This window comes from Felis catus, chromosome E2 (assembly GCF_018350175.1).
Source record: "Felis catus isolate Fca126 chromosome E2, F.catus_Fca126_mat1.0, whole genome shotgun sequence".
Taxonomy (NCBI): domain Eukaryota; kingdom Metazoa; phylum Chordata; class Mammalia; order Carnivora; family Felidae; genus Felis; species Felis catus.
The window spans coordinates 11493812-11520894 of record NC_058382.1 but is presented as its reverse complement, the minus strand read 5'-3'; the positions used below and the strand labels follow the sequence as shown (position 1 = coordinate 11520894).

Genomic DNA, 27083 nt, shown 5'->3' with positions numbered 1-27083 from the left:
TGGTTTCAATTGAGAGTCATTGGTGATGTCATCTCTTCGATAAATATTTACCGAGTGCCTGTTCTGTAGCTGGCCCTGTGCCGGGCAGTGCTGGGGACTTAGTAGTGACTGAGACAGCCCTGATTCTGCCCTCCTAGGTTCCCTCCCTAGATGTGGAGGCAGGCACGTAGGCAATAAAGTAAATGCAGGATTATAAAATGTGATAAAGGCTCTGAAGAGGTCTCGGGGCCAGTGATATCTAACAGCAGAGTAAGAATGAGAGCCCTAAATGCCAGGACAGGGTGGGAGGGAAAATTTCCCTCATTCTGACGGGCTAGACACGTACTGGGTCCTGGGTATACAGTGCGACGGGGCAGACATGTTCCCTACTCCGAGGTGCTCACAGTCCGCAGGAGGAGATAGATGTGAGTCTCTTAATGCAAAGTCATGTCAAATCCTAATTGGTGTCATGAAAATGATAAAACAAAGGTGTGGAACTGTCAGTGACTGGAGCAAGGGACCAGGGGGCTTTCTTAGATAAAGTGGCCAGGGAAGACCCATCTAGTAAGCGACATTTGAGCAGGGACCTGAAGGAGGAGGAGGAGGCCACGCAAAGAAACGGAGGAAGAGCATTCTGGCAGAGAGCAGGTTGTGCTAAGGCCCTGAGGCAGGAAAGACATGGGGCCCATCCTGGCCGTCCCTGAATGGTTTGGCAGGTCTCTGTGGGAGGTTGAGGTGGGGTAGGGGGTTATTTGAATTGAGCCTTTAATAAGGAGAAGGTCCTAGCGTTTCCTGGCTGAAAGAGGATTTTAGATAATAATACTATTAGCTAAGCTTTATGACACAGGGCTCAGACACCGTGCTGAGCAATTGACCTGTGTGATCCTGAATCCTCATGTTAACACCTGAGATAGGAGCTCAGACCTCATGTTTCAGAGAAAGACTCAGAGAGGTTGAGAGACTTCCCCAAGGCTGCACAGTCAGTGGGTGACAGGATTCAAACCAACATCTGGGTGACTCTACACCCCATGTTGTGAAAGCACATCTTCCAACCCTTTCATTTTATATATAGACAGATGGACCGAGGCCTAGAAAGGGAGAGCGGGTTACCTAAGTCCATAAAATAATGTCTCCCAACACTTTATCCAAGAGCAGCCGAGGCATTATTATTGTGTCCATTTTACAGGTGAAGACACCAAGGCCCAAAGGGGTTAAGTGATGGGCTCAAGTCCCTACAGTTAGCAAGTTGCAGAGCCAAGATTTGAGCTGAGGCAGTCCAAAGCTCAGGCCACTGCCTCCTGGGCCTCAGTTTCCCCCTGCAGCCTGGGAGCTCCTTGAGAGCCCCAAAGTCGAACTCGTCTTGGGGTTCCCAGGCCGTCCAGCATAGATGCTTAAGAAAGTTGTTGCAAGTTGGAGGTTGGCCCTGGCAGTGATCTACAGCCTGTCCCTTCTTCTCTTCTAGCCTCAGTGTCCCCAGCTATCAAGTGGGGGGGGGGATCCTCCCCCCCTTGCTGACTTCAAAGATCACATGAGATAAGGGGGGCAGGTAAACTGCTTTCTGAGGAGCAAACTGCCAGGTGGCAGTGGCTGACAGGAGCCACTCCCCGAGAGTGGAGGAGGAAGAGGAGGACAGGTCTGGCAGTGAGACAGGCTGGCATCAATAAGTCTACGACCGGCAGCAGACCACTGCCCTCCCTCACGGTGTGAGCCCAGGCTTGCTCACTCCGGCCTTCCCCTCATCCTGTCTATGGAATGATGGGAGGCATGTTTCAATTTCTCCCTGGCCCCGTTCAGGACAGAGGCTCCCTGAGGAGGTGATAAAGGGCTTCCCCAGCATTGCTGTTTCTCCCCACTCAGGGGGCGAATCTGGGATGGTGGGTGGGCCTTGCTGAGGGACTGGGCCGGGGTGCAGGGCAGGTGGGTGCCTGGAGGTGAAGGACCGACTTCCTTGGATCTTCAGATACTAGCTAGTATAGAGCCTTGGGGTTCTGTGGTGGGCTTTAGGGAGGGAACCCCCCCCCCCACACACACACACACATTCAGTTTAGAATCTTGGATGTTGAGTTTTTTCCCAGTGATAAGATCTTCGGCTTCCTTCCCAATGATGCTTTATAATTCCCGGTTTTTAGAAGGCACTTGAGGGTACCCTGACCCTGGGGCTCCAATATTGGGAGCTGAGCGGGGGAGGGGGGGTTGCCCAAGAGGATAAGACAGGGGCTGGGGTTTGGTACCCCAGGGAGTCGGAGCCCAGTTTCTCAGGATGGAGGAAGGGGGAGAGGGAGGGGTTCCATGAGGCGAGGGGGTTGGGGAATCTGTCTTAAAAGATCAAAGTCTTGAGCACTTTCTGGACCTCACCTTTCTCTTTCTCTTTCTCTTCCTTCCACAGATGAATTGGGTGAGTATCACAGGGCAGGTCTGGGGGGAGGCTGAGGAGTCCAAGTTCTCACAGCGGGGGATCTTGGCCTCCCTTGCTGTTGGGCCGGGGGAGGGTCACAGCGTGACTTCTAGGACCGCCAGGGGATTTTAACGGTCACGTTCCCAAGGTGTTAGCAGTGCTTGATAATTAGAAATGACTCCGCATGCCAGCTGCCTTTCATGGCACCATTACCGTGACCGTTGTTAATTCTTCCGGTGAGTTGTTTCAAGCACCCGTCATGTGCCAGGCACTGTTCTAGGCCCCGGGGATTCACCCACAAACCAAACAAGGTCCCCACCCTCCTGGAGCTGACACTCTAGTGGAGGAGACAGTAGGAAAAGGAACAAATGAGCAAGATAATGTCAGATTGGGCTACGGGCTGTGAAGGAAATAACACAAAGAAAAACAGATGGCCTGGGAAGACACACATTAGAGTGGCCTTTCTGAAGGCGTGACATTTGTGACCAGAAGGATGAGAAACCAGTGTGGGCTGGATGGAATAGGCAGATGGGGAACAAGCACAACCCCCCCCCCCGCCCCCCAGAGAGGGCCAGTTTTGCTGGGAGCAAGAGAAAAGAGCTAGGTGACAGGGAGGTGGTGGGAGACCCAGGACCACAGGGACCCGCCCATGCAAGGCTCTGTGGCAGGGATCCGGGTTGTGGGGTTTTGGTTTTTGTTTTCTGAGATGAATAGAGTTTGGGGGGGGGGGGTTATATGGGGAAGACATGGACTTCGACTGTAAGGGAGATGGGCGCCACGGGAGGGGGGACAAGATCTGACATGAGATACCTCTGGCTGTGTGTGGGGGACAGGCTGAGGAGGTGAGCTGGTGGCGAACGGGAGCAGTGGTTCGAGGGGAGACCGTGAGGGTGGACCAGGATGGACGCAGGGGTGTGGGGAGAAGCGTCAATACGTGTTCGAGGCAAGAGGCAGAAGTTCAAGGACGGGACACAGCTGGGGGATCGTGAGCAGCCCACAAAGAGGTGCATCCTTCCAGCTTGAGCACTTGGACGATGGGGCGGCTCTCTGAGGCAGAACAGCTGTTATTCTTGCCGTTGTTAAACGGGGTGAGCTGGACGCAGGGACACCTGTTACCTGGCCCTACCTTTATCCAGGTGAGAGGTGATGGAGACTTGAATTCAGGTGCTACTAGGGAGGGGAGTGGATGTGAGCGTGCAGGAGGAGAGACTAGGCAGGTCCCCAGGTTTCTGGCTTCAAGAACTGGGGAGCTGTTTGCAAGAAGGAGGGGTAGGGATGTTTTTTGTGTTTGGGGCCAAGCCCCCCCCCCCCCGCCCTCAGCCCACAAGAAATATGTTTTTATTTTATTTTATTTTATTTTTAATGTTTCATTTGTTTTTGAGAGAGAGAGAGAGACAGAGTGTGAGCAGGGGAGGGGCAGAGAGAGCAGGAGGCACAGAATCTAAAGCAGGCTCCGGGCTCTGAGCTGTCAGCACAGAGCCCAGTCCCTCGAACTCGTGAACCGCGAGATCGTGACCTGAGCCCAAGTCGGACACTCAACCGACTGAGCCACCCAGGCGCCCCAAGAAATATGTTTGTGAAGAAAGGAACGGCTTAGGGAAGGCGGGGCGGCACAGGTCTCGGGGCGGGGGTGGGGAGGGAGGGTCACCGAGCCATTCCTTTTATAATCAGCGTCACCCCCAGTTTTTGCTTCTCCCGCAGAGATCATCGACGAGTACATCAAGGAGAACGGCTTTGGCCTGGAGGGGGCGCAGCCGGGCCCGGGCGAGGGACTGCCGCGCCTGGTGTCTCGCGGGGCCGCCTCCCTGAGCACCGTCACCCTGGGCCCCGCGGCGCCCCCGCCCCCGGCCACGCCGCCGCCCTGGGGCTGTCCCCTGGGCCGGATCCTGCCCCCGGCCCCGGGCCCCGGGCCGCGGCCGCACCTGGTCATCACGGAGCAGCCCAAACAGCGCGGCATGCGCTTCCGCTACGAGTGCGAGGGCCGCTCGGCCGGCAGCATCCTCGGGGAGAGCAGCACGGAGGCGAGCAAGACGCTGCCCGCCATCGAGGTGGGGCCCGGGGTGGGGTGTCGCGGTCCCCCGCCCCCGGGATTCGCGTGCGTGTAGTTAGCCTAGTTGACGGTCGTTATTATTATTGCTGTTGCTGTTGTTGGAGCGGATCATAGTTAATCACCCGGCCCCAGATTCAAAAGGACATTCAAAGAAAGGCCTCCTTCCTGGCAGTTGCCAGTATTAATCGAAATTATCATTGCCGTGGAAAGGCAGACGCGATCTCCTGGTCCACAAGGGAGGTCTTAATAATCGGAGTGGCCAAGTTTGAACGAATCCCCGTTCTGCCATTTACTAGCTGTGCAGCCTTGGGCTGCGTATTCAGTCCCTCTGTGCCTCAGTTTCCTTCTCTACAAAACGGGATAATAATAATGCTAAGCCACCTGCGGTTGTTGGGAGGCGGAAACGAGTTAATTGGTACACGCCAAGGGCCTCCAGCACGGTATGTGCTCCGTAGAGATAACTGCTGGCCTTACGGTGTTAACGATTATGACCGTCCATCGTGACTCATAGGCCTGGCCATTCCAGGCACTGATCGTGTAGATATATGTCAGCCTCTGGGCAAAAAAGAGGGATGTGCAAGGTTATCCCTTGCGGCCTTGCGTAAAGAATCAGAATGCAGCGTTCATCAGCATGGCACTGGTGAAATAATCCTGTGAACATCTGCACATTGGAATCCTACGCAGCCCCAGCAAGTCTCTGTGTGTGAATGTGTGTGCCGATAAATATAAACACGTGCAGTTAGTTAACACAGAAAAAATTTTAAGTGAAGCCCTCCCTTACTGGACTGATGTGAAAGCATCTCCAAGATAGATTAATAAACCCCCCCCCCCAAAAAAAAAGGCACAGAACCATTTGTAGGGGATTATGCTACCTTTTCTGTTAAAGAGAGGGAAAAATAAGGTTCCACATTTGGGTTTGCTACATGAATCTTTAATTTGTTTTTAAGTTTTATTTATTATTATTATTATTTTTATTTATTTATTTATTTTTTTGAAGAGCAAAAGGGTGCAAGTGAGCAAGGGGCAGAGAGAGAGGATAGAGAGAATCCCACAAGGGGCGGAGACGGGGGGGGGGAGAGAGAGAGAGAGAGAGAGAGAGAGAGAGAGAGAAGCAGAGCTCACCGAAAGAAGGGCTTGTGTTCACCAGAAGCGGGGCTCGAGCTCACTCAGTGTGGGGCTGGAACTCACCCCTTGCAGGGCTCCGATGCATGAATCAAATCGTGAGATCATGTGACCTGAGCCCAGGTCCAATGCTTAACCCCCTGAGCTACCTGTTTCAAGATTTTTTTTTTTTTTAACGTTTATTTATTTTTGGGACAGAGAGAGACAGAGCATGAACGGGGGAGGGGCAGAGAGAGAGGGAGACACAGAATCGGAAGCAGGCTCCAGGCTCCGAGCCATCAGCCCAGAGCCCGACGCGGGGCTCGAACTCACGGACCGCGAGATCGTGACCTGGCTGAAGTCGGATGCTTAACCGACTGCGCCACCCAGGAGCCCCAGATTTTTTTTTTTTTTTTAATGTTTACTTATTCTCGAGGGAGAGACAGAGACGGAGTGTGAGTGGGGGAGGGTCAGAGAGAGAGAGGGAGACACAGAATCCGAAGCAGGCTCCAGGCTCCGAGCTGTCAGCCCAGAGCCTGATGCGGGGCTCGAACTCACAAACTGTGAGGTCACGACCTGAGCCAAAGTCAGCCGCTTAACCGACTGAGCCACCCGGGCGCCCCAGAGCTACCCGTTTCAAACCTGTTTAAAGGTGCCTCTGCTTTAAAGTTTTAAAGCACATGCCTCAAAACTTACAAAAATCAAAGATTTGTATGAACAGGAATTAAATCACACTTAATTTAATTAATTAAAATGAACAAAAATCCGCCACTCCTACCCCCAGGTCCCAGGTGCCCCCCCCCCAGAGGTAACCATTCTTATCAATGTCTTGTGTATCCTTCCAGAAGTAGTTTATGATTCTACAGGTAAATATGTACACAGTATGTACAACAATCCCCCCCTCCCTTTGTCCATAGAGGGGAGGGTCATATATACATTCTGTTCTGCACAGTGGTCTTTTTTGGTTAAGAATATGTCTTGGAGCTGGGCTAACCTCAGCCTGTCTAGAGCCGTCTCACTCTCTACCACTGTAACCCGTTGCGTGGATGGGGGATAATTTACCGTGCAAGTTCTCTCCTGGTGGGTATTGGGGTTGTTTCCCATCTCCTATTATAAGCAACGCTGTAGAGAATGACTTCATGTCGCTCCTGGAAGTGGACCTTGCTGGTTGGTCTAAGGTAATTTGGTAGGCAAATTGCCCTCCGTGAGGTTGTGCCCATGACCGTTTCTCCCAACTGGCGTCGGAGAGGCATGGTTCCTTGCATCCCCGGTACAGAGCCCTCATGTGCTTCTGGATCTTTGTCGAGGTGTTTATTGAACCTGAGTTGTGTGTGAATCACTGCACCAGCCCCGGGTTGCATGGCCGCCAGCGCCCAGAGTCCTCCGAATTTCTCCCGACCAGGCAGCCAGAAGGGCCCTGTTAAATTGCACGTCTGCTCTTTGCCCTTGCTCAGAACCCTTTCTTGGCTCCCCAGTGCCCCCAGGAGGAAGCCTAATCTCCTCCTTGAGCCTCTAAGGCTCTCACCCTCTGGCTCCTGCTGCCCATTCCCACCCAGCCCCTCCTCACTGGCCACCCTCCAGCCACTAGGACTTTGCCCATGCTGTTCCTCCCGCCTGGAGACCCATGAGGCCTTAGCCCACTTCTGCCCCAGGTCCAAACTCCTTCACATGACGTCTCCTGCTTCCTTCCCTCCCCCTCTCCCATAAAGTATGGGAATTTATACTCATAGGTTTATTTAGGTGATTAACAGAGCAACCCTGTCCTTCCCCCACCCTGCAGGAAGCAGTCAACATAGTGGTTACAAATTCAGATTCTAGAGTCAGAAAGACGTGGGTTTGAATCTTACCAGCTGTGTGAATTGAGGTTAGTCCGGTGCTTCTGAATGGAGTTGGAGCTCCCCACCACTCACTCCCCTAGTGGAGGCTCCCTTTACTCAGCTAGGTAGTTGTTATTTGATTTGGTTCCAGACATTGTGGCCAAAAGCAGCATCCAGGGCGGAACATTCTGGTGGAAAGAATGGTTTACTTTGAAATGTACATTCCATCACCGGATTTTCAGGAATGGGGCAAGCACAGGGCATAGAGGGATATTTTTGTAGTCCCTTATTTATCTTTAAAGATTTTGTCTATTTTTCCAATTGTCAGGGTATTTTTTTTTCAACTTTATGTCTCATGTTTTTCTTTTGAAAAATTAAAAACCTACATACGATAGACAAGAACATCGCAGTGAACATGACTTTTGCCTTATTTGCTTTATGTCTTTCTCTCCCTTTAGATAGACATTTATAGAGGGAGATTTAAAAGTAAGTTGGAGGGGCGCCTGGGTGGCTCAGTCGGTTAGGCATCCGACTTCAGCTCAGGTCATGATCTCACGGTCCGTGAGTTCGAGCCCCGCGTCGGGCTCTGTGCTGACAGCTCAGGGCCTGGAGCCTGCTTCCGATTCTGTGTCTCCCTCTCTCTCTGACCCTCCCCCGTTCATGCTGTCTCTCCCTGTCTCAAAAATAAAATAAATGTAAAAAACTAAAAAAATAAATAAATAAAAGTAAGTTGGAGATATACTCCACCCATAATGTTTCAGTATATCCCTCAAGCACAAGGATGTTTTCCTATAATGTAGTGCCCATATAATCATAATATCATCATCATGCTCTAGAAACTTAATTTTCCTCCAAGGATATTATCTAATATTAAGTCCATATTCTAATTATCCCCTAAATGTTCTTTTTCTTTCTTTTTTCCTCCCTTTCTTTCTTTCTTTCTTTCTTTCTTTCTTTCTTTCTTCTTTCTTTCTTTCACAAGAGAGAGAGAGAGAGAGAGAGAGAGAACGAACTGAGGAGGGACAGAGAGAAAGGGGGACAGAAGATTCAAAGCAAGCTCTGACTGACAGCACAGAGCCTGATGTGGGGCTCGAACCCACGAACCATGAGATCATGACCTGAGTTGAAGTTGGATGCTCAACCGACTGAGCCACCAGGGCATCCCTGTTCTTTTTTCTTTTTGAGGATTTTATTTTGAAGTACTCTCCTCACCCGATGTGGGGCTTGAACTCACAACCTTGAGATCAAGAGTCACGTGCTCCCCCCACGGAGCCAGCCTGGTGTCCCCCAAATATTCTTGATAGCTGTTGTTTTTGTTGTTCACTTGTTGAATATTCAGTCCAGGATCACATGCTGCATTTAATTGACAGGACTGACTATGGTCTGAATGTGTGTGTCCCCCTAAACTACATCCGTTGCAATCCTAGTCCCCAGTGTGATGGTATTAGAAGGTAGGGTCTTTGTGGGGTGCTTGAGTGGCTCAATCAGTGGGCATCTGGCTCTTGATTTCGGCTCAGGTCATGATCCCAGGGTCATGAGATCGAGCCCCGCATTCAGCTCCGTGCTGGTCACTAAGTGTGGAGCCTGCTTGAGATTCTCTCTCTCCCCCCTCTCTGTTCTTCCCCCCTCTCAAAATAAATAAATAAACTTAAAAAAAAAAGAGAGAGAAGAAGGTAGGGCCCTTGTGAAGTGCTGAGGTTATGGGAGCAGAGCTCTCGTGAGTGGGGTTGATGATTTTGTAAGAGACTCCAGAGAGCTTGCCGGCCCCTCCCACCAAGTGAGGATGACATTGAGGGAAGTCAGGGCTGGAAGACGGGCCTCCCCAGAGCCTGACCATGCTGGCCCCTTCCAGAACAGTGAGAAATAAATTGCTGTTGCTTAGATGCCGTCCAGTTCACGTGTTCTATTGTAGCAGCCTGGACAGACTAAGACGGATGGCCTTAGTGTCTTTTTAATGTTTATTTTTGAGTGTGGGGGGATGGGCAACAAGAGGGACAGAGGATCCGCAGCGAGCTCTGTGCTGACAGCAGAGAGCCGAGTGCGGGGCTCGAACTCACCAACCGCGAGATCATGACCTGAGCCAAAGTCGAAGGCTTAACCGACTAAGCCACCCAGGTGCCTCAGCCTCTAGTGTCTTTTGACCTGAGTTTAGCTTCTCAGTCTGACTTCATGCTTTGGGGTGTGGAGATCAGGCTGGATGTTTTGGTGGGAATACCCCACTGGCGATGCTGTGGCTCACATCAGGAGACATGGGGTGACAGTCTGTCCCCATGTCAGTGATGCTGAGTCAGACCCTGTGGGGAGGTATATTAGCCTGCCCAGGCTGCCATTACAAAATCCCACAGACTGGGTGGCTTGAACAACAGAAATGTATTGTCCTCATGGCTCTGGAGGCTGGAGGTCCAAGATCAAGGTGGCAGCACATTTGGTTTCCTCTAAGGTCTCTCTCCTTGGCTTGCAGACGGCTTCCCTTTCTGTGTCCTCACTCGTCTGGTGTCTCTTTGCGTGTCCAAAGTACCTCTTTTTAAATTTTTTTTTTTTGAGGGAGAGCATGGGGGAGGGGCAGAGAGAGAAGGAGAGAGAGAATCCCAAGCAGGTTCCGCGCTTCAGCACAGAGCCTGACACGGGGCTGGAACTCATGTACCATGAGATCATGAGCTGAGCCGAAATCAAGAGTTAGAAGCTTAACTGAGTGAGCCACCCAGGTGCCCCTAAATCACCTCTTCTTTTTTTTTTTTTTAAACGTTTATTTATTTTTGAGACAGAGAGAGACAGAGCATAAGCGGGGGAGGGGCAGAGAGAGAGGGAGACACAGAATCGGAAACAGGCTCCAGGCTCTGAGCCGTCAGCACAGAGCCCGACGCGGGGCTCGAACTCACGGACCGCGAGATCGTGACCTGAGCTGAAGTCGGACGCTCAACCGACTGAGCTACCCCTAAATCACCTCTTCTTGTACGGACATTGGGCAGATTGGATCAGAACGCATCCTAGCAGCCTCATTAACTTAATCACCTCTTGAAAGACTCTTGTCCCCAGATACAGTCACATCCTGAGGCACTGAGGGTTAGGGCTTCAACATATGAGTCGCAGGGGGATGCCCTTGGCCCATACCAGCTAGGGACCAGCAGCCCGTTTCGTTGTAAAGGTACAGCTTTCCTTTGTAATTAGTAACTTACCTGTGGGGTGATGCTTGGACGCTGTGTTTTCCCCAACACTTTCTTTCTAGGTCTTTCCAGGCAGTTTTTCTGGCTTGGTGTTTGTTTTGATTTTCAAAGAGTTAGAACAGTAAAAACCCTCAGGATTTTTAGTCCCATCTTTTGGAGGAGGAAACTGAGGCTCAGAGAGGGGAAGTTACTTGCTCGGGGGCACACAGCAAGTTGACGGTAGTAATTACTAAGCACTCCTGTGTGCGAGGTGCTTACTAATATCCATTTTGTAGATAAAGGCAGAATAGACAGGTTTATCATGCAGATGGCCAGCGAGGGAGCCTGGATTTGGTACCAGGTCTGATTTATTCCAAGGCCTCATGTGACATCTTAGAAGTTTCCAGCCCTGCAGTTCTCCTGAATCCCCAGACTGTTGACTCTGAGGTTTTCTGGATCTCCTAATATTATGGCGGGGAGCTGGTTAAATGAATAGCTTTAGCCCCATCTGACTCAGTGAAATTTATATGCAATATTACGTCTCTCTACTCATAATCACCCCCCAAATCCATAATGCCGTAACTTTAATATGAAGGCGAAATAAAAGGAAAATAAACAGCATAATAAGCACCTTCATTTCAATATGTAAATGTTCAGCCACAGCCCCAGGGAATCCTAACGAAGGTGGCAGTCGCTTGAGACCTCACTAATGCAGTAGCCCCATCGGCAGCCTGACCCAGTCAGGTGGAGTTAGCGAATTAAACACCATTTGGCCAGGGTTGCAGCTAGTGATGGCATCTTCCAAAGTGGCAAACAACCCTTAGTCTAAACTAGTCTAAACAACCCTAAGTCTAAAATCCGGTCTTCCCTCAGTTAACATGGTGGCCGCGGTCCTTGAAAATTCAGTATATATATTTTTTATCGTTTCTATTTTATTTTTGAGACAGAGAGAGACAGAGCATGAACGGGGGAGGGGCAGAGAGAGAGGGAGACACAGAACCGGAAGCAGGCTCCAGGCTCCGAGCCTTCAGCCCAGAGCCCGACGCGGGGCTCGAACTCACGGACCGCTAGATCGTGACCTGAGCTGAAGTCGGACGCCCAACCGACTGAGCCACCCAGGCGCCCCAGTGTAATTTTTTTTTTTAATGTGTGTTTATTTTTGAGAAAGAGAGAGAGAGAGAGACTGAGCGCAGGCGGGGGAAGGGCAGAGAGGGGGGAGACACAGAATCCCAAGTAGGCTCTAGGCTCTGAGCTGTCAGCACAGAGCCCGATGCGGGGCTCGAACTCGCGGACCGCGAGATCATGACCTGAGCGAAGTCAGACGTTCAGTTAAGCCACCCAGGCGCCCCCAAAATTTAGCGTATTTTTAAGTTATGGGAAAAAGGACTGTATATGCAAAACAGCTAATTCTGGCTGTGATTATTTCAAACAGGTTTGTCACCGATGTGAATGTTGGCGGGATGATCAAAATCTTGCAGGACTTGTGTTGGACTGTCCCTGGTTTTGCAGGCGGTGGAGCACGTCTGGCTCTGGCTACCGCCTGCCGTGGGTCCCCATTACCCAGTCAACCCATATCACCTCCCAATATCCCAAACACCCCCTAGAGGGCAGTACTCCCCCACAGAGACACATTCTTTCCTGGTCTTTTATAGGGAAGGGCTTTAGAAGTTGAGAGCTCAGGGGGTCTGGGTGGCTGAGTCAGTTGAGCCTCCGACTTCGGCTCAGGTCATGATCTCACAGTCCGTGAGTTCGAGCCCCTCATCGGGCTCTGTGCTGACAGCTCAGAGCCTGGAGCCTGCTTGGGATTCTGTGTCTCCCTCTCTTCTGCCCCTAGCCTTGCTCTCTCTTTCTCAAAAATAAACATTTTAAAAAAAGTTAATAAAAAAAATTTTTTTTAGAAGTTCAGAGCAGGCTTTACGGGGTGTTTGATGTTAGCAGGGCCCTACGGGTGACTCAGGAAAACCAGGTGGGTCTGGGCGACATCTGAAGAGCTGGTTTCTATCTGCTAGATTCTACGGTGAAAAATAAACTTCCTCCCTGCCATGTGGCTGCTGAACAGTAATTCTGGCCCCAGTTGCCTTAACGTCCATTTTCTTTAAAGGGAATCTGGAAATCTGGAAGAGCGTGATGTTTCATGCTTGTGAAATGCAGGCACCGAATTTTCGGTTTCCCCAAATTGGAACAAAAATTATTTTAGTCTTTTTTTGTAGCTTAAAAAAGTTTTTATTGAGGTATAATTTATATATGCAAAATTGTGCATATTTAATGCATACATTTTGATGAGTTTGGATGAAACTTGTTAAAAAAATTGTTTAATGTTTATTTTTGAGAGAGAGAGACAGAGCGTGAGTGGGGGGTGGGGCAGAGAGAGAGAGGGAGACACAGACTCAGAAGCAGGCTCCAGGCCCTGAGCTGTCAGCACAGAGCCTGACGCGGGGCTCGAACCCACAAGCTGTGAGATCATGACCTGAGCTGAAGTTGGACGCTTCACGACTGAGCCACCCAGGTGCCCCTGAAACATTTTTTAATTACAGGAAAATGGAAAGAATAGTCCAGTGAGCACCTGTGTGCCCTTAACTTGTATTTGCCAGTTGACATTGGGCCACATTCCCTGTATCTGCCACTCTTCTCCATACACGCAAACACACACACTGTTTGTGCTAAACTATGTGCATGCGCATTGTAGATATTAAGTTACTTCACCTCGGGATACTTCAGTCGGCACCTCCTGCAAATAGAGTAAACTCCCGCATGGCGACATTAACAATATCATTAGCTTCCCTGGGAAAATTAACAATATCCCCTTATATCGTCCAATGTATTACGTCTCCCGCTTGTCCCCAAGATGTGTTTTATCATCGTTTCTTCCTCCTGCATCCAGGATCCAGTTAAGGATCATATGTTATAGATTGCATTTGCGTGTCATGTCTCTCTGGTCTCTCTGTCTCTCTTTTTTTTTTTTTAATTTGAGAGAGAGAGCGTGAGCAGGGGAGAGGGGCAGAGAGAGAGAGAGAGAGAGAGAGAGAGAGACTCTCAAGCAGGCTCCACGCTCAGCACGGAGCCCGGCACAGGGCTCCATCCCACGACCCTGGTTTCAGGACCTGAACCGATATCGAGACTCAAGACGCTCAACCTACTGAGCCACCCAGACGCCCCTGTCTCCTTTTTTTTTTTTTTTTCCAATCAAGTTGCAGTTGATCGACTCTTGTGTGTGCAGCTCTATGCATTTTCACATACATACACCACCGTGTAATTACCGGCCAGGTCCGTATATGTCATTTGTTCGATTATCACCCAAATGCGTTGCCCATCTTTTTATTCTTTCACAACACTGATTTTTTTTTTTTTTTTTTGACCTGATGCACCACCATTTGGGCTCGTTTGAGGAATCACGGTGAGGTTCAGGTGACGTGCTTCTGGAAAGCTGTCACGGCAGCGATGTTGTGCCTTCCCAGTGTACCCCATCAGGGTGCCCAAGTCATTTTGGCCCAGTATTGGTGATGTTGACCTTGGCCACCTGATTTACACGGCGCCCGGCGGCGTTTCCCCTGCGAAGGTGCTTTTTTCCTCTGGTCATTAGTAAGTTCGCCGTGGGCCATACTTGGAGACCCTGTGTGCATCCAAGTTTCTAAAACTCACAGTGGCCAAAGAAGGCACATCTGGAGGGCGGCTATCATGTGATGAGGCCCCCAGGTCACCAGTCGGAAGCCTCTGGCTCAGGATCCCAGAGGGGTCTTAAGCAAACGCCCTTCCGTCATCCTGTGGGGGGAGAGGGTTGGGGAGTTACCAGAGGAGGCCCCAGGGAGTTTGGATGAGTGCAGGTGTCTGCGATGGGACCCCAAAAGCGCACCTGTCTCCCTGCAGCTCCGGGATTGTGGAGGGCTTCGGGAGGTGGAGGTGACCGCCTGCCTGGTGTGGAAGGATTGGCCTCACCGAGTCCACCCCCACAGCCTCGTGGGGAAAGACTGCACCGACGGCGTCTGCAGGGTGAGGCTCCGGCCTCATGTCAGCCCCCGGCACAGGTACTTGACCCCCGACCCCTAACCCTGCACCTCAGGCACCAGAGAAATAGAGGGGCTGAAGATCGCCCAGGGAAACCTGAGCAAAAGGGGCCGCTTGGCCAGATTGTCCCCACTGCATTTCCTAGATGGGGAGACTGAGGCCAGGCCTGGGGGTGGTGGAGGGGCTTACCTAGGCCTGGCCCCCCTGCTGGACGCCCATTCACACACATTATATTTATCCCCATTTTGTAGAGGTGGAAACTGAGGCACGGAGAGGTGAAGGAGCCCAGATAGCTGATGGCAAAGCTGGGATTTGACTCCCGACCCCACTTAACTGCAAGGATCATTCCTTCTTTCCCTTTATCATTTACAATAAATAAAAATTAAAAGGTACAAAAAGATTCTACGGTGAAAAATAAACTTCCTCCCAGCTATCAGCGTCCCTTCCTAGAGGCGATTAAAAATATGCTACACGTACTTTTTTTTTTTCTCCCCTTCCAAGTAGTAGCAGACGTTTGTACCTCCTTTTCATGTTCTAGTACATCTTGGAGATCACTCCTATAAGCATCTAGAGCTGCCCTATCCTTTTTCCTGGCTGCATAGAATTCTGATGTACAGACGTGCACAATTAATTAAGCAAGTCCCCTAGTAATGGGCACTTAGGGTGGTTCCGGCCTCCTGTGGCCCAATTACTAACTGTGCTGTAATGCATGGCTCTACCCATATATCATTTCTTCTCTAGGATCAGTTCCTAGAAATGAAATTGCTCGCTCTAAGTCCACACAGGTGTACTTTCAGTGATGGATACATTTACTGAAGGGCAGAAAAAAAAAAAAATCACATGGAAGCTCCATGTGAGTAGGGATATTGTCTCTTTTGTTCCCGGTTGTGTCCCCCAGTGCCCAGCACGGTGCCTGGCACCCAGTAGGTGCTCAGGAAATATCTGTAGCATGAATGAATCCTGCCATGTTGTCCTTGCTGGAGTGCCTTACGCTCCCACCCACCGTGGGTGACAGTTCTCGATTCTTGACAGCTTTCTTGAGAGCTTTATCAAACGTTTTGATCCTTGCTGTGTCGATGAGTTTTTTATACATTGGCATCACGTCGGTTTTAATTTGTAGTGTTTTTTTTTTTAATTTTTTTTTTAACGTTTATTTATTTTTGAGACAGAGAGAGACAGAGCATGAATGGGGGAGGGGCAGAGAGAGAGGGAGACACAGAATCGGAAGCAGGCTCCAGGCTCTGAGCCATCAGGCCAGAGCCCGACGCGGGGCTCGAACTCATGGACCGCGAGATCGTGACCTGAGCTGAAGTCGGACGCTTAACCGACTGAGCCACCCAGGCGCCCCACTTTTTTTTTTTTTTTAATATTTATCTTTGAGAGAGCGCAAGCAGGGGAGGGGCAGAGAGAGGGGGACAGAGGATCTGAAGCGGGCTCTGCGCGGACAGGCTGACAGCAGCGAGCCCGATGTGGGGCTCAAACTCACGAGCTGCGAGATCATGACCCGAGCTGAAGTCGGATGCTCAACCAAGTGAGCCACCCGGGTGCCCCATAATTTGCAGTGTTCCCACTATAAATGGGGTTGGCCGGTGTTTTCATATGGTAAAGACAGGTGCGTTTCCAGGTGCTCTTGAGAATCCCCAGTGCTCCTGAGGGGTTTAAACCCTAGGGCCCTCCTGATGCTGGGCACCCTGAGACTCTGAGCCCCGAGGCAGCATCTGCCGGAGTCCTCCTCTGGGTTAGGTCCCTACCTGCCTATTCATGAGTACCTCCCTTCACCCATTCCTTCCCTCTCCCCGTTCAGCTTTAACAATCTGGGCATCCAGTGTGTGAGGAAGAAGGAGATTGAAGCCGCCATTGAGCGGAAGATTCAGCTGGGCATCGACCCCTACAACGGTGAGTCCCCGAAACTAGTCAGATTGTCTTGTCCTCCCGAACACCTTGCCCTCTCTGCCACCCGGTCCCCTTACCTCACCTTCTCCGGTATCCACTATCTCCCCAGCCCCCAGTCCCTACCCTCTCCACCATATTCCCACCAGAGTCTCCACCCCCTACCCTCAGCCTTCCCATATGTCTCCTACAGCTGGGTCCCTGAAGAACCATCAAGAGGTGGACATGAATGTCGTGAGGATTTGCTTCCAGGCCTCATATAGGGACCAGCAGGGACAGATGCGCCGGATGGACCCTGTGCTCTCTGAGCCCGTCTATGACAAGAGTGAGTCTGGGGTGTGCGTATTAGGATTGTTGTTGGCCACAGATACTGGAAAGCCCCACATTCGATGGCTTGAACAGACAAGCCAAGGGTGTTCTTTATTTTTATTTGTCTCGTTATTAAGTCTGTTCGTGCTGATTCGGCTGCTCGGCAGTATTAGGGCCCTGGTTCAGCTCTGTGATGCCCTTGGTCATGAGCTGGCTGCCACGGCTCCAGATATCATGTCTGTGTTCAAGGCACGAAGGGCAGGGTCACCCTGCACGGTGTGCAGGCTGTACACTGCCCAATTGCAGTGGTCAGCATTTATTAGGTAGCCTATGGAAACGAGGGCTCTTAGTATTGTAGAATGCACAACCTGAACCACTGTACTAGGCAGTTCTAGGAAAGAGGCAGCACGAGTAATAATACTTTTTTCTTTTATACAGAAAACAGTAGATTCCCCAGAATCCCCCTGGTAGACTTCTGTTTATGTATCATTGGCCGTAATTTGGTCTCATCGCTGCCCCTAGTTGCAGGGGAGTCTGGGAAAGCAAGGATTTAGGTTTTCCATCCTCTCCAGAGGGATATAGGTATGGAAGAGGAGAATGGGAATGGCTGTTAGGTTTTAGCAGCCTACAGTGACTGCCACAAGCATCAAAACGAGGAGGGATTTTTTTTTTTAAGTTGATTTATTTTGAGACAGAGAGAGGGAGGGGCAGCGAGAGAATCCCAAACAGGCTCCATGCTGTCAGTGCAAAGCCCGGTTCGGGACTCGATTTCACAAACCGTGAGATCGCAACCTGAGCCAAAACCAAGAGTCAGCCGCTTAAGTGACTGATCCGCCCAGGTGCCCCCAAATGGGAGGGATATTAATTCGGTCAAGGCTTTTGTGGGTGCAAGTGATAGAATTCCAACTCAAGTGGGCTGAAGAATCTGTTTGTTCCATTAATTAACAAGGTCCAGCACCTCAAGTGCTTCAGGTCTGGCTGAATCCAGGTGCTCAGCAGTACCATTAGGGATCTCTTTCCAACTCTGAGTTCTACTTCCTCCAACTTAGAGTCATTTTTGGCAGGGTCCTTCCACGGTGGGGGCAAAATGACTGTATGCAGCCCTAGCCTTGTATCCTACCAGCTTGGAACCTCTCCCCTGTGCCCAAAGAGAGCTTCTCTTACCCAATGTTTTTGGTTGGATTCTCGGGGCTTGCTCTCATTGGCCTGGCTTTGGTCATGGGTTCCTCTCTGACCAATCAGCTGTGGCCAGAGGGAGGCAGTGCTTTCATTGGCCAGGTTTGGGGCATGTGATCACTGCTGAGCTAGGGAGTGGCTTCAGCCCCCCCAAGACAGGTGCACACTTGACTGAGATGGGGGTGGGGCTGTTAGCTTCAAGAAAAATTGAGGGGCTGTTAACAGAAAGAGGGCCAGGACTGCTGCTAGACAGGCAAGACGAGGGTGTCCACTACAGATTTCAGACCATGAATCCTCCTCTCAGAATGGTCTCTGACCCCTGACCTGGCCGACTCTCCTCTGAGGTCTGACAGCCTCCCTTTTGGCTGGACACTCGCTGGGCCTCAGCCTGGAGGACTCGCGACTCTCCATCGACCCTTCCGTCTGAGCATCTTCTTCTCTCTGGACCACGGGTTCCAGGAGGATCAGGCCAGCTGGCTTCTCCGTTTCCATCTTGGCCTGGCCCGGGGTGGGCACCCACGGGGTACCTGCTAAGGGTTGGATGACCGAATCCTCATCTTTGCTTCCGTTCCTCTTCCCCTCGCTCTGTCCCAGAGTCCACAAACACGTCAGAGCTGCGGATCTGCCGAATTAACAAGGAGAGCGGGCCGTGCACAGGGGGCGAGGAGCTCTATCTGCTGTGCGACAAGGTGCAGAAAGGTGAGGGACCTGGGACAGCGCCCCGGGGTGGCGTGGGGTCTGCTGGCTTTGCGGGGGTAGCCAGGGAGCTGGGAGGGTGATTGGGTGAGGAGGAGCTGGCCGACTGGGGCGGCAGAGTCGAAGGATCCAGAACTCTGGTTGGGGAGTCCGAGTGAAACAGCTGACTGGTCCGTTCGCTCACGGAGCCGCTCACTCGCTCATTCATGCGCAAAGATGGAGAGCCTTATGTGCTGGCTCAGGCCAGGCAGTGCCGGCCCCCAGGAGCTGCGGTGGGGACGGGGGGACTCTGATATTAACATCCTGGGGTTGCATAAATAAATGCTTTATGACGGCTGTGCTAGGGCTACAGGAAGAGGAAAATGGAGAGGGGGAGAAATATCTCCCCCACTTCATTCGTGTCTGTTCAAGCGTCCCTTTTTCAAAGAGAGGGTTTCATAAAAAACAGGTGCCCGCCGCATTGCCTGGCTGGGGAGAGATTTCCCTCTTACCATATATGTCCTTTCTGTATCCTTTGCGTTTTCTGTCATGTGACTCTATTATACATCGTATCACCCCCAACAGTAATAAAGAGCTAACGTTTATCTTGCCCTTTCTATATGCCAAGCTGTCTTACAAGCACTTTGGTTTTTGTTTTAGATTTTTTTTTTAATGTTTATTTATTTTTGAGAGGAAGACAGAGGGCAAGCCGGGGAGGTGCAGAGAAAGGGAGGAGACACAGAATCTGAAGCAGGCTCCAGGCTCGGAGCTGTCAGCACAGAGCCCAACGTGGGGCTCGAACCCACGAGCTTATGAGATCATAACCTGAGTTGAAGTCGGATGCTTAACTGACTGAGCCACCCAGGCACCTGTCTTACAAGCATTTTGTATGCATCCCTCATTAGATCATCTACTTGCCTAACAGTTCTAGGAGGTAGATCCAATCATTATCTCTCTTTTATAGACAGGAAACTAAGGCACAGAAAGGTTAAGTAACTTGCACAAGGTCACACAGCTAGGCGGGTAGAGACCGGATTTGAATGCAGGTGGTCTGTGCTCCTAATCATTGTTCTGGGAGGAAACAGAAAAAAGATAGAGAAAGAGAGTTGAAAAAAAATTCAGGAAGATGGTGAAAAAGTAGTGTTTGGAGAAAAACAATTCTAAGAAAGGAGATAGGGAAGAATGGCTGGAAGGCTTGTGGGCACAATTTTACTCAGTGGGGTCAGGGAAGACCACTCTTAGGGTATGTTATGGGAGCCATGAGGGATCTGTGTGACTCTCTGGGGAAGAGCGATTCAGCAGAGGAAACAGCAAGTGCAAAGGCCCTGGGGTGGTAGCAGGTCCCGGTGTTGGAGGAACAGCAAGGCCATTGGGGCAGGTGGGGAGCAGAGTGGGAGAGCCTGTCACAGCTTCAGGGATCCTTCTCAATCCTTTCTCAGGCTGTGTGATTACACAGTTAACATCTGTCTCCCCCATTGGGGTGTATAGGGTAGGACCTAGGACTGTCTTGGTGAGCAGCTGTGTCCCCAGAACTACCCAGTCCAGGGTCAAGCACACATGACGTTCTCAGGAAAAAAAAAAATTTGTACTTTTTTTTGTTTTTTGCCACAAGTTTCACTCTTTAAAATTAAAAATTGTTTCAATGTTTATTTATTTTTGAGAGAGAGAGCACACATGCAGGTGAGGGAGGGGCAGGGAGAGAGGGGACAGAGGATCTCAAGCCAGCTCCATGCTGATAGTGGGGAGCCTAATGTGGGACTCAAACTCACGAACCATGAGATCATGACCTGGGCCGAAGTCAGACACTCAACCAACTGGGCCACCCGGCTGCCCCTTACTCTTTAAAAAAAATTTTTTTTAACTGTTTTAAAGTATACAATTCAGTGGCACTTAATACAGTCATCACGGGGTGCCACCACCACTATCTAGTTCCAGAACATTTTCATGGTCTATTATATTATATAAGCAGTCACTCTGTATTCTTCCCTCCCCTAACCCCTGGCCACCACTAATCAGTTTCTCTTGGTAGATTTCTCTCTTCTGGACATTTCACATAAATGCTATCATAGGATACATGGCCTTTCATGTCTGGCTTCTTTTGGTTAATGTTTGCAGGATTCATCTATGTGGTAGTATGGTGCTTCATTCCTTTTTATGACTCAATACACCACTGCACAGATATATAATTTGTTTATTCATTTATAAGTTGGTGGACATTTGGGTTGGCTATTCTTGTTTTTTAATTAAAAAAAATTTTTTTTTATTTAAAAAAATTTTTTTTTAACATTTTATTTATTTTTGAGGCAGGGAGAGACAGAGCATGAACGGAGGAGGGTCAGAGAGAGAGGGAGACACAGAATCTGAAACAGGCTCCAGACTCTGAGCAGTCAGCACAGAGCCCGACGCGGGGCTCGAACTCACGGACAGTGAGATAGTGACCTGAGCAGAAGTCGGATGCTCAACCGACTGAGCCACCCAGGCGCCCCTAAAAAATTTTTATTTTGTAAACACTTGCGTTTTTTGGTTTGTTTGTTTTTTTTTTGTAAACCTAGATGTCTTACTTTTTTTTTTCTTTTTTTTTCTTTTTTTTTTTTTTTAGAGAGAGGGAGCATGAGAGCGTATGCACAAGTTGGGGAGGGGCACAGGGGGATAGAATTCCAGGCAGGCTCCATGCTGGTTGTGAAGCCTGATGCAGGTCTTGATCCCACAACCCGGGGATGATGACCTGAGCTGAAATCAAAAGTTGGATGCTCAACCGACTGAGCCACCCAGGAGCCCCTGTCTTTTATTTTTTTTAACTTAAAAAAAATTTTTTTTAACGTTTATTTATTTTTGAGACAGGGAGAGACAGCATGAACGGGGGAGGGTCAGAGAGAGAGGGAGACACAGAATCGGAAACAGGCTCCAGGCTCTGAGCTGTCAGCACAGAGCCTGATGCGGGGCTCGAACTCACGGACCGCGAGATCATGACCTGAGCCGAAGTCGGATGCTTAACCGACTGAGCCACCCAGGCGCCCCTTTTTTAACTTTTTTAAAGAGAGAGAGAGAGAAAGCATGAGCAGGGGAGGGGAGGAGAGAGAGAATCCCAAGCGGGCTCTGCAATGCAGAGTCTGGTGTAGGGCTCGATCCCACCACCCTGAGTAGAAATCAAGAGTCAGACACTTCACTGACTGAACCACCCAGGTTCCCCCCACCTTTTGGTTATTACAAGTGTCACTATGTCCAATCGAACATTTATGTATAAGTTTTTGTGCCCAGGAATGGGAGGTTCTTAATTTTTTTTTTAACGTTTATGTATTATTGAGAGACAGAGAGATACAGCATGAGCATAGGAGGGGCAGAGAGAGGAGGAGACACAGAATCTGAAGCAAGCTCCAGGCTCTGAGCTGTTAGCACAGAGCCTGACGCGGCTCGAACTCCCAAACCTGATCATGACCTGAGCCGAAGTCGGACGCTCAACTGGCTGAGCCCCCCAGGTGCCCCCCCCCTCCCAGGAATGGGAGGTTCTTATAGAATTTTGCGTGAATGAGCAAATGATGATTGAGTGGCTCTCTGTGCTGGGCCTTGTGCTAGGTAGTGTTGGGACATAGCAGTGACAGAGACAGCCCCGGGCTCTGCTCTCGCAGGGCTCCCAGTTCATTGGGGGGGGATAAGGAAATAAAGACAAATTCCAAAGGTGAGTTATGCTAAGACGGAAGAAGACAAAGCACCAAGACTGAACAACAAGAAGACCAGACATGGTCTGGGCACCATGGAAGGCTTCCCAGAGGAGGTGATATTTGAGCCAAGATCTGAGGAATGCCAAGGAGATTGTTTTAGGGGCCTGGGATTGGGGTCCAAGAGCAGGGAAACTGTTCCAGGTGTGTGCAACTAACTAGAGGCAGATGTGAGTCCTGATCCATCGTTCACTCACTGGCCAGTCTTGGGTTGGTGACTTCACCACCCTGAGTCTCCATTTCCTCATCCCTAAAAGGAGCTGGTGTTGGGATGTTACGGGATCTCAACTACCCAAGAACTACACTACAAAGAGTTAGCGTTAGTGAGAATTTCTGAGTGCCAGTCCTGAAGCTAGTACCTTGTATAATGCTAATAAAAGTAATCATACTCAGGGCCCCTGGGGGGCTCAGTCAGTCACGCGTCCGACTCTGGCTCAGGTCATGATCTCGAGTTTCAGGAGTTGGGGCTCTGTACTGACAGCTCAGAGCCTGGAGCCTGTTTCCGATTCTGTGTCTCCTTCTCTCTCTGCCCCTCCCCCGTTCATGCTCTGTCTCTCTCTGTCCCAAAAAATAAATAAACGTTGAAAAACATCAACATTGATTTGGGGGGAGGCTGAACGTGTTGGGGGCCCAGTGGGCCAGTGTCCTGGCTCAGCTGATGTCCCCACTTTCCCGCCAGAGGATATATCGGTGGTGTTCAGCAGGGCCTCCTGGGAAGGCCGGGCAGACTTCTCCCAGGCCGATGTGCACCGCCAGATCGCCATTGTGTTCAAGACACCGCCCTATGAGGACCTGGAAATCGTTGAGCCTGTGACCGTGAACGTCTTCCTGCAGCGGCTCACCGACGGGGTCTGCAGTGAACCTCTGCCCTTCACGTACCTGCCTCGGGACCATGGTAACCACAGAAATCCAGGGTGACCCACTGCCCAGAGACCAGGTCTTTGGCCTAGAGGGGCCAGGGGAAGAGGCAGAAGTAAAATGCAGGTTCAGGACTGCACAGACTGGGGTCCACTACTTAACTGGTTTTGTGAACTTGGCCTCTCTCAACCTCAGCCTCCTATGTAAAATGGAAATAATGCTACCTGTCTGATGGCATTTGGGGAGTATTTATTTGTCCCCTCAGCACGTCGGCTCATGCCTGGCCCTGTACTGGCTGGTGCTGGGGACACAGCAGTGAGCAAGATAGCCTCAGCTTTGCCCTTGTAAGTGTCATAGTCCTTTAGTGGGGATGGAATTGCTCGGGGGACTCAGGTCACTCCGAGGGGGCATCTGACCCAAGCCTGGGGATCAGGGAAGACTTCCTGGAGAAGGGGATGGCTGAGGACGTGAGGATGTCTAAGCAATTCTTGAGGGAAGCGGTGGGAGGTGGGAAATAGTGTCAAGCAGCTGGAGTCGCAAGTGCAAAGGTCCTGAGGCAGGATTGTGCCTGGCGTGTTCCAGGAACGACAAAGAGGCCGGTGTGGCTAGAAGTGGATTTGGGTTTTTCATTCTGATTAAGATGTGGACATCTATTTGCATTAGTTGGCCAAAAACCAGAGAAGGTCAAGGACTTCCTAAACGGTCTCTGTAATTAACGCTTAGTTATAATTATTGATGGATTCCCTTGCCCCTGGTGTCTCCTGAACAGACAGCTACGGAGTGGACAAGAAGCGGAAACGGGGGATGCCGGACGTCCTTGGGGAGCTGAACAGCTCCGGTGTGTCCCTTATGCCCCTTTCCACGCCCATCTCCAGGTTCCTGGGAGGGGATGGCTAAGTCCTAGGCTGGGGAGGCGGGGCTGTGAGGGTCCAGGGCTCCTCATCTCCACCTTCCCTTAGACCCCCATGGCATCGAGAGCAAACGGCGGAGGAAAAAGCCGGCCTTCCTGGATCACTTCCTGCCCAACCACGGCTCAGGTGGGTCACGGCACGGGTGGGTCCCTGCTCTCTGAAGCAGGGTGAGGGTGCCTCTGGCCTCTTCAGCGCCCCCTCCCCGCCCCCCCCCCTCCCACAAGGCCAGTAACTCACCACTTAGGCAGCAGCCTGAAGTAGAAAGAATAAGATTTCTGGACACAGTCTGGAGGCTCCGATCTCAGCTGGGCCATTGACTCGCTGGGTGACCATGGCCAAGTTGGTCAGAGCTTCAGGGCCTCCTCTGAAGCGTTTCACCATAGGCCTACCTCACGGGCCTTTTAGATTTTAATGTACCTTTTAACGTTTATTTATTGACGTTGGGAGAGTGAGAGCGAGTGGGGGAGGGGCGGAAAGAGAGAGAGACTCCCAAGCAGGCTCCACGCTCAGCGCACGGCCCGACAGAGAGGCAGACGCGGGGGGGGGTCTTACCCGAGGTCACCCACCTGGTCTGTGATGGGGCGGGGAGCTGTACGTGGCCATCTGTGTAGGTTGGTGGTGAAGCGCTGTGTGAAGGAGGTAGCCAGGAGTGGATGGCAGGCAGGTGGGGGTGGGTGTCAGGGCCGGCCAACTCTCACTGAGAGCCTCTCTAACCCAGCCACCCTCTGGCCTGTTCGACCCCTGCCTTCATCTAAACTCACACGCCAGCTTCCACTTCCCATGAACCGCAGCCCCATCCGGCTGCCATCAGAAACCTCCCCACCCACTGACCGCCAGCTGGAAGAACGCCCCCCACCCCCCTAGTACCCCAGCCACCCAGCTCCCAGCCAGAGTCAGCTGAACCTGGACCCAGCCAGCCCCACCCGGGAGGTTTCAAGTGTCACCTGTTATTCCCTCTACCCACTGCCCCTGGTAACCAGTGCCTCCAGAGCTCCGCCCACAGCAACCACCAATCCCAGCCTCTCCTCATTAGCCACCTGCCATTCATCTGCCTCCTCCATCACCCCAGTTTCCCAGTGCCTAAAGTCCCCCTCTCTCATCCTTGGGGCAAAGCTGCTCTGGCATGATAGTATAATGGTTAGGAGCATGGCCTCATGGGATCAGACGGAGTTTGAATTCTGAGGCCTGAATTTAGCCACGGTGAGACTTCCGTGTGACTCCTTGGGACCTCATCTGTCAGACGGAAACTCTACCTCTTAAGGTCCCTTTTAGAATTTAGTGAGGTCATGTCCCACAGCACAGTGGCTGGCACAGAGTTCATGCTCAGATCTTAGGAACTTGCCAGAAATCGGGAATGCCACCTGCATTTGTTATGATCGTGTTTAGCTGCGTTCACAGCAAACCCCAAATTAACAGGGGCTTTGACAAGGTAGAACTTTATGTCTTCTCTCAGATAATCAGCGATAGACAGTCCTGGGATGGTTTGGAGGCTGTATGATCATCAGAGACCCAAGCAAGCTCCAGCCATTTTCACCTCACAGTTTCTATCTCATGGTCCAAGGTGGCTGCCCCAGCTCCAGCCATCATGCCCACATTCCAGCGAGGAAAACTTAGTCACATAACCACATTAAGCTGTAAGCGAGGCTGGGAAATAGAGACCCAGTAGTCCTGGGTCTCTTTCTGAGATAAGCGTAATATACCTTTGCTGGTGAGGTTTGTCTTGTTGCAAAGAGAGACTCTCCTATGATGACACATAATTTTACCTTCCAATATGGGGACTGGTGACTCCTCATTTGGGTCTCCCATGTGCGGGGATTTCTTTTTGGGTTGTGTCTATAATGGGGGGGGGGGCGCGGAGGGGCTTTAGAGCCTCTTCGGCTTTCTTATTTTTTGGAAAAACTCCCTAGCACTGCAGGAGCATTGTTTGAACCCTGGGTCCACAACTCGCCAGCTATGTGTGAGTGAATTATGTTGGCTCAGTTTGCTTATTGAGAATGGTGATAGTCCCTACTCCAAGGGTCTCCTTGGGATTAACAGAGGCCACAGTAATAACGCATTTAGCACTATCGGGGCATTCGAGATAGAACCGGGCCAGAAGTTGACCCTGAAGCCTGCCCTGCTTCCTTCGGTCTTTTCATCCCTGCAGGCCCGTTCCTCCCGCCGTCAGCCCTGCTGCCGGATACAGACTTCTTCCCTGGCCCCGTGTCCCTACCCGGCCTGGAGCCCCCAGGGGGGCCGGACCTCCTGGACGACAGCTTTGCCTACGATGACGCCACAGCCCCCACACTCTTCACCATGCTGGACATGTTGCCCCCGGCGCCGCCACTCGCCAGCGCTGTCACGGGCAACGGGGCTGCAGGGCCCACTGTTGGAGAGCCTTCCGGCCCCGAGCCAATGACACTGGACTCATACCAGGCCCCAGGCCCCGGGGACGGGGGCACTGCCAGCCTTGTGGGCAGCAACATGTTCCCCAACCAGTACCGCGAGGTCGGATTTGGGGGAGGGCTCCTGTCCCCGGGGCCCGAGGCCACGTAGCCCCGAGGTGCTGGAGGAGAGAGGCGCTGGGCGGGGAGGGAAGTAGGTAGAAGGAGCCCTGAAAACCCAACCAGGATGTCCAGCACCTCCATCCCCTTGGGCCACCCTTGGTCAGTCTTCCGACCTCCTCATCCTTCTGAATGGGACATGTTCAACGCTGGTCAGAAGCTCCGTAGCACCGGTTTCCCCTGAGCCCACTTTACAAATGAGAAAACCGAGTCCGGAGAGGAAAAGGGGCTTGGCTCCCATGCACCAGCTTGTAAAGCTGCCTCAACCCCCACAAGAGGGGGGCACCTTCTCCAGGCGGATTCTGGAGTGTACATATGGGAGAAGGGTGCAGATCCTCAGCTCTCCTTCCCCAAGCCTGAAGGTGGGGGATACAGGTTGTTTGTTTTGAGTCTTCCCAATAAAGATGAGTTTTTGAGCCTCGGGAGTCTCGTCTCTCCTCCGCTTGGGAAGCACCCCGGGCCCTCACGCACGAACCCTCCGGCAAGTCCTTGGCTCCGCCTCTCACGCCTCCGTCCTC

The 27083-nt window shown here is 51.3% G+C and overlaps 1 protein-coding gene across 10 annotated transcripts in view; it reads left to right on the top strand.

Annotated features, from left to right (window-relative positions):
* Positions 1–26983, top strand: part of RELB (RELB proto-oncogene, NF-kB subunit) — a 29271-nt gene extending 2288 nt beyond the window's left edge. For 3 of the 10 annotated variants that reach the window (XM_023245919.2, XM_045046429.1, XM_045046433.1), the window contains 10 exons: positions 2366–2374; positions 4076–4422; positions 14350–14507; positions 16292–16383; positions 16571–16702; positions 18457–18561; positions 22933–23148; positions 23881–23949; positions 24071–24148; positions 26169–26983. In XM_023245919.2, coding sequence (XP_023101687.2) covers positions 2366–2374; positions 4076–4422; positions 14350–14507; positions 16292–16383; positions 16571–16702; positions 18457–18561; positions 22933–23148; positions 23881–23949; positions 24071–24148; positions 26169–26557 — 1595 coding nt within the window. In that variant the 3' untranslated portion in view covers positions 26558–26983. Of the gene's footprint in view, positions 1–2365; positions 2375–4057; positions 4423–14349; positions 14508–16291; positions 16384–16570; positions 16703–18456; positions 18562–22932; positions 23149–23880; positions 23950–24070; positions 24149–26168 lie in introns of all 10 variants that reach the window. The other 7 variants (XM_045046426.1, XM_045046427.1, XM_045046430.1 and 4 more) reach the window with 4 other exon arrangements.
* The last annotated feature ends 100 nt before the right edge of the window (positions 26984–27083 follow it).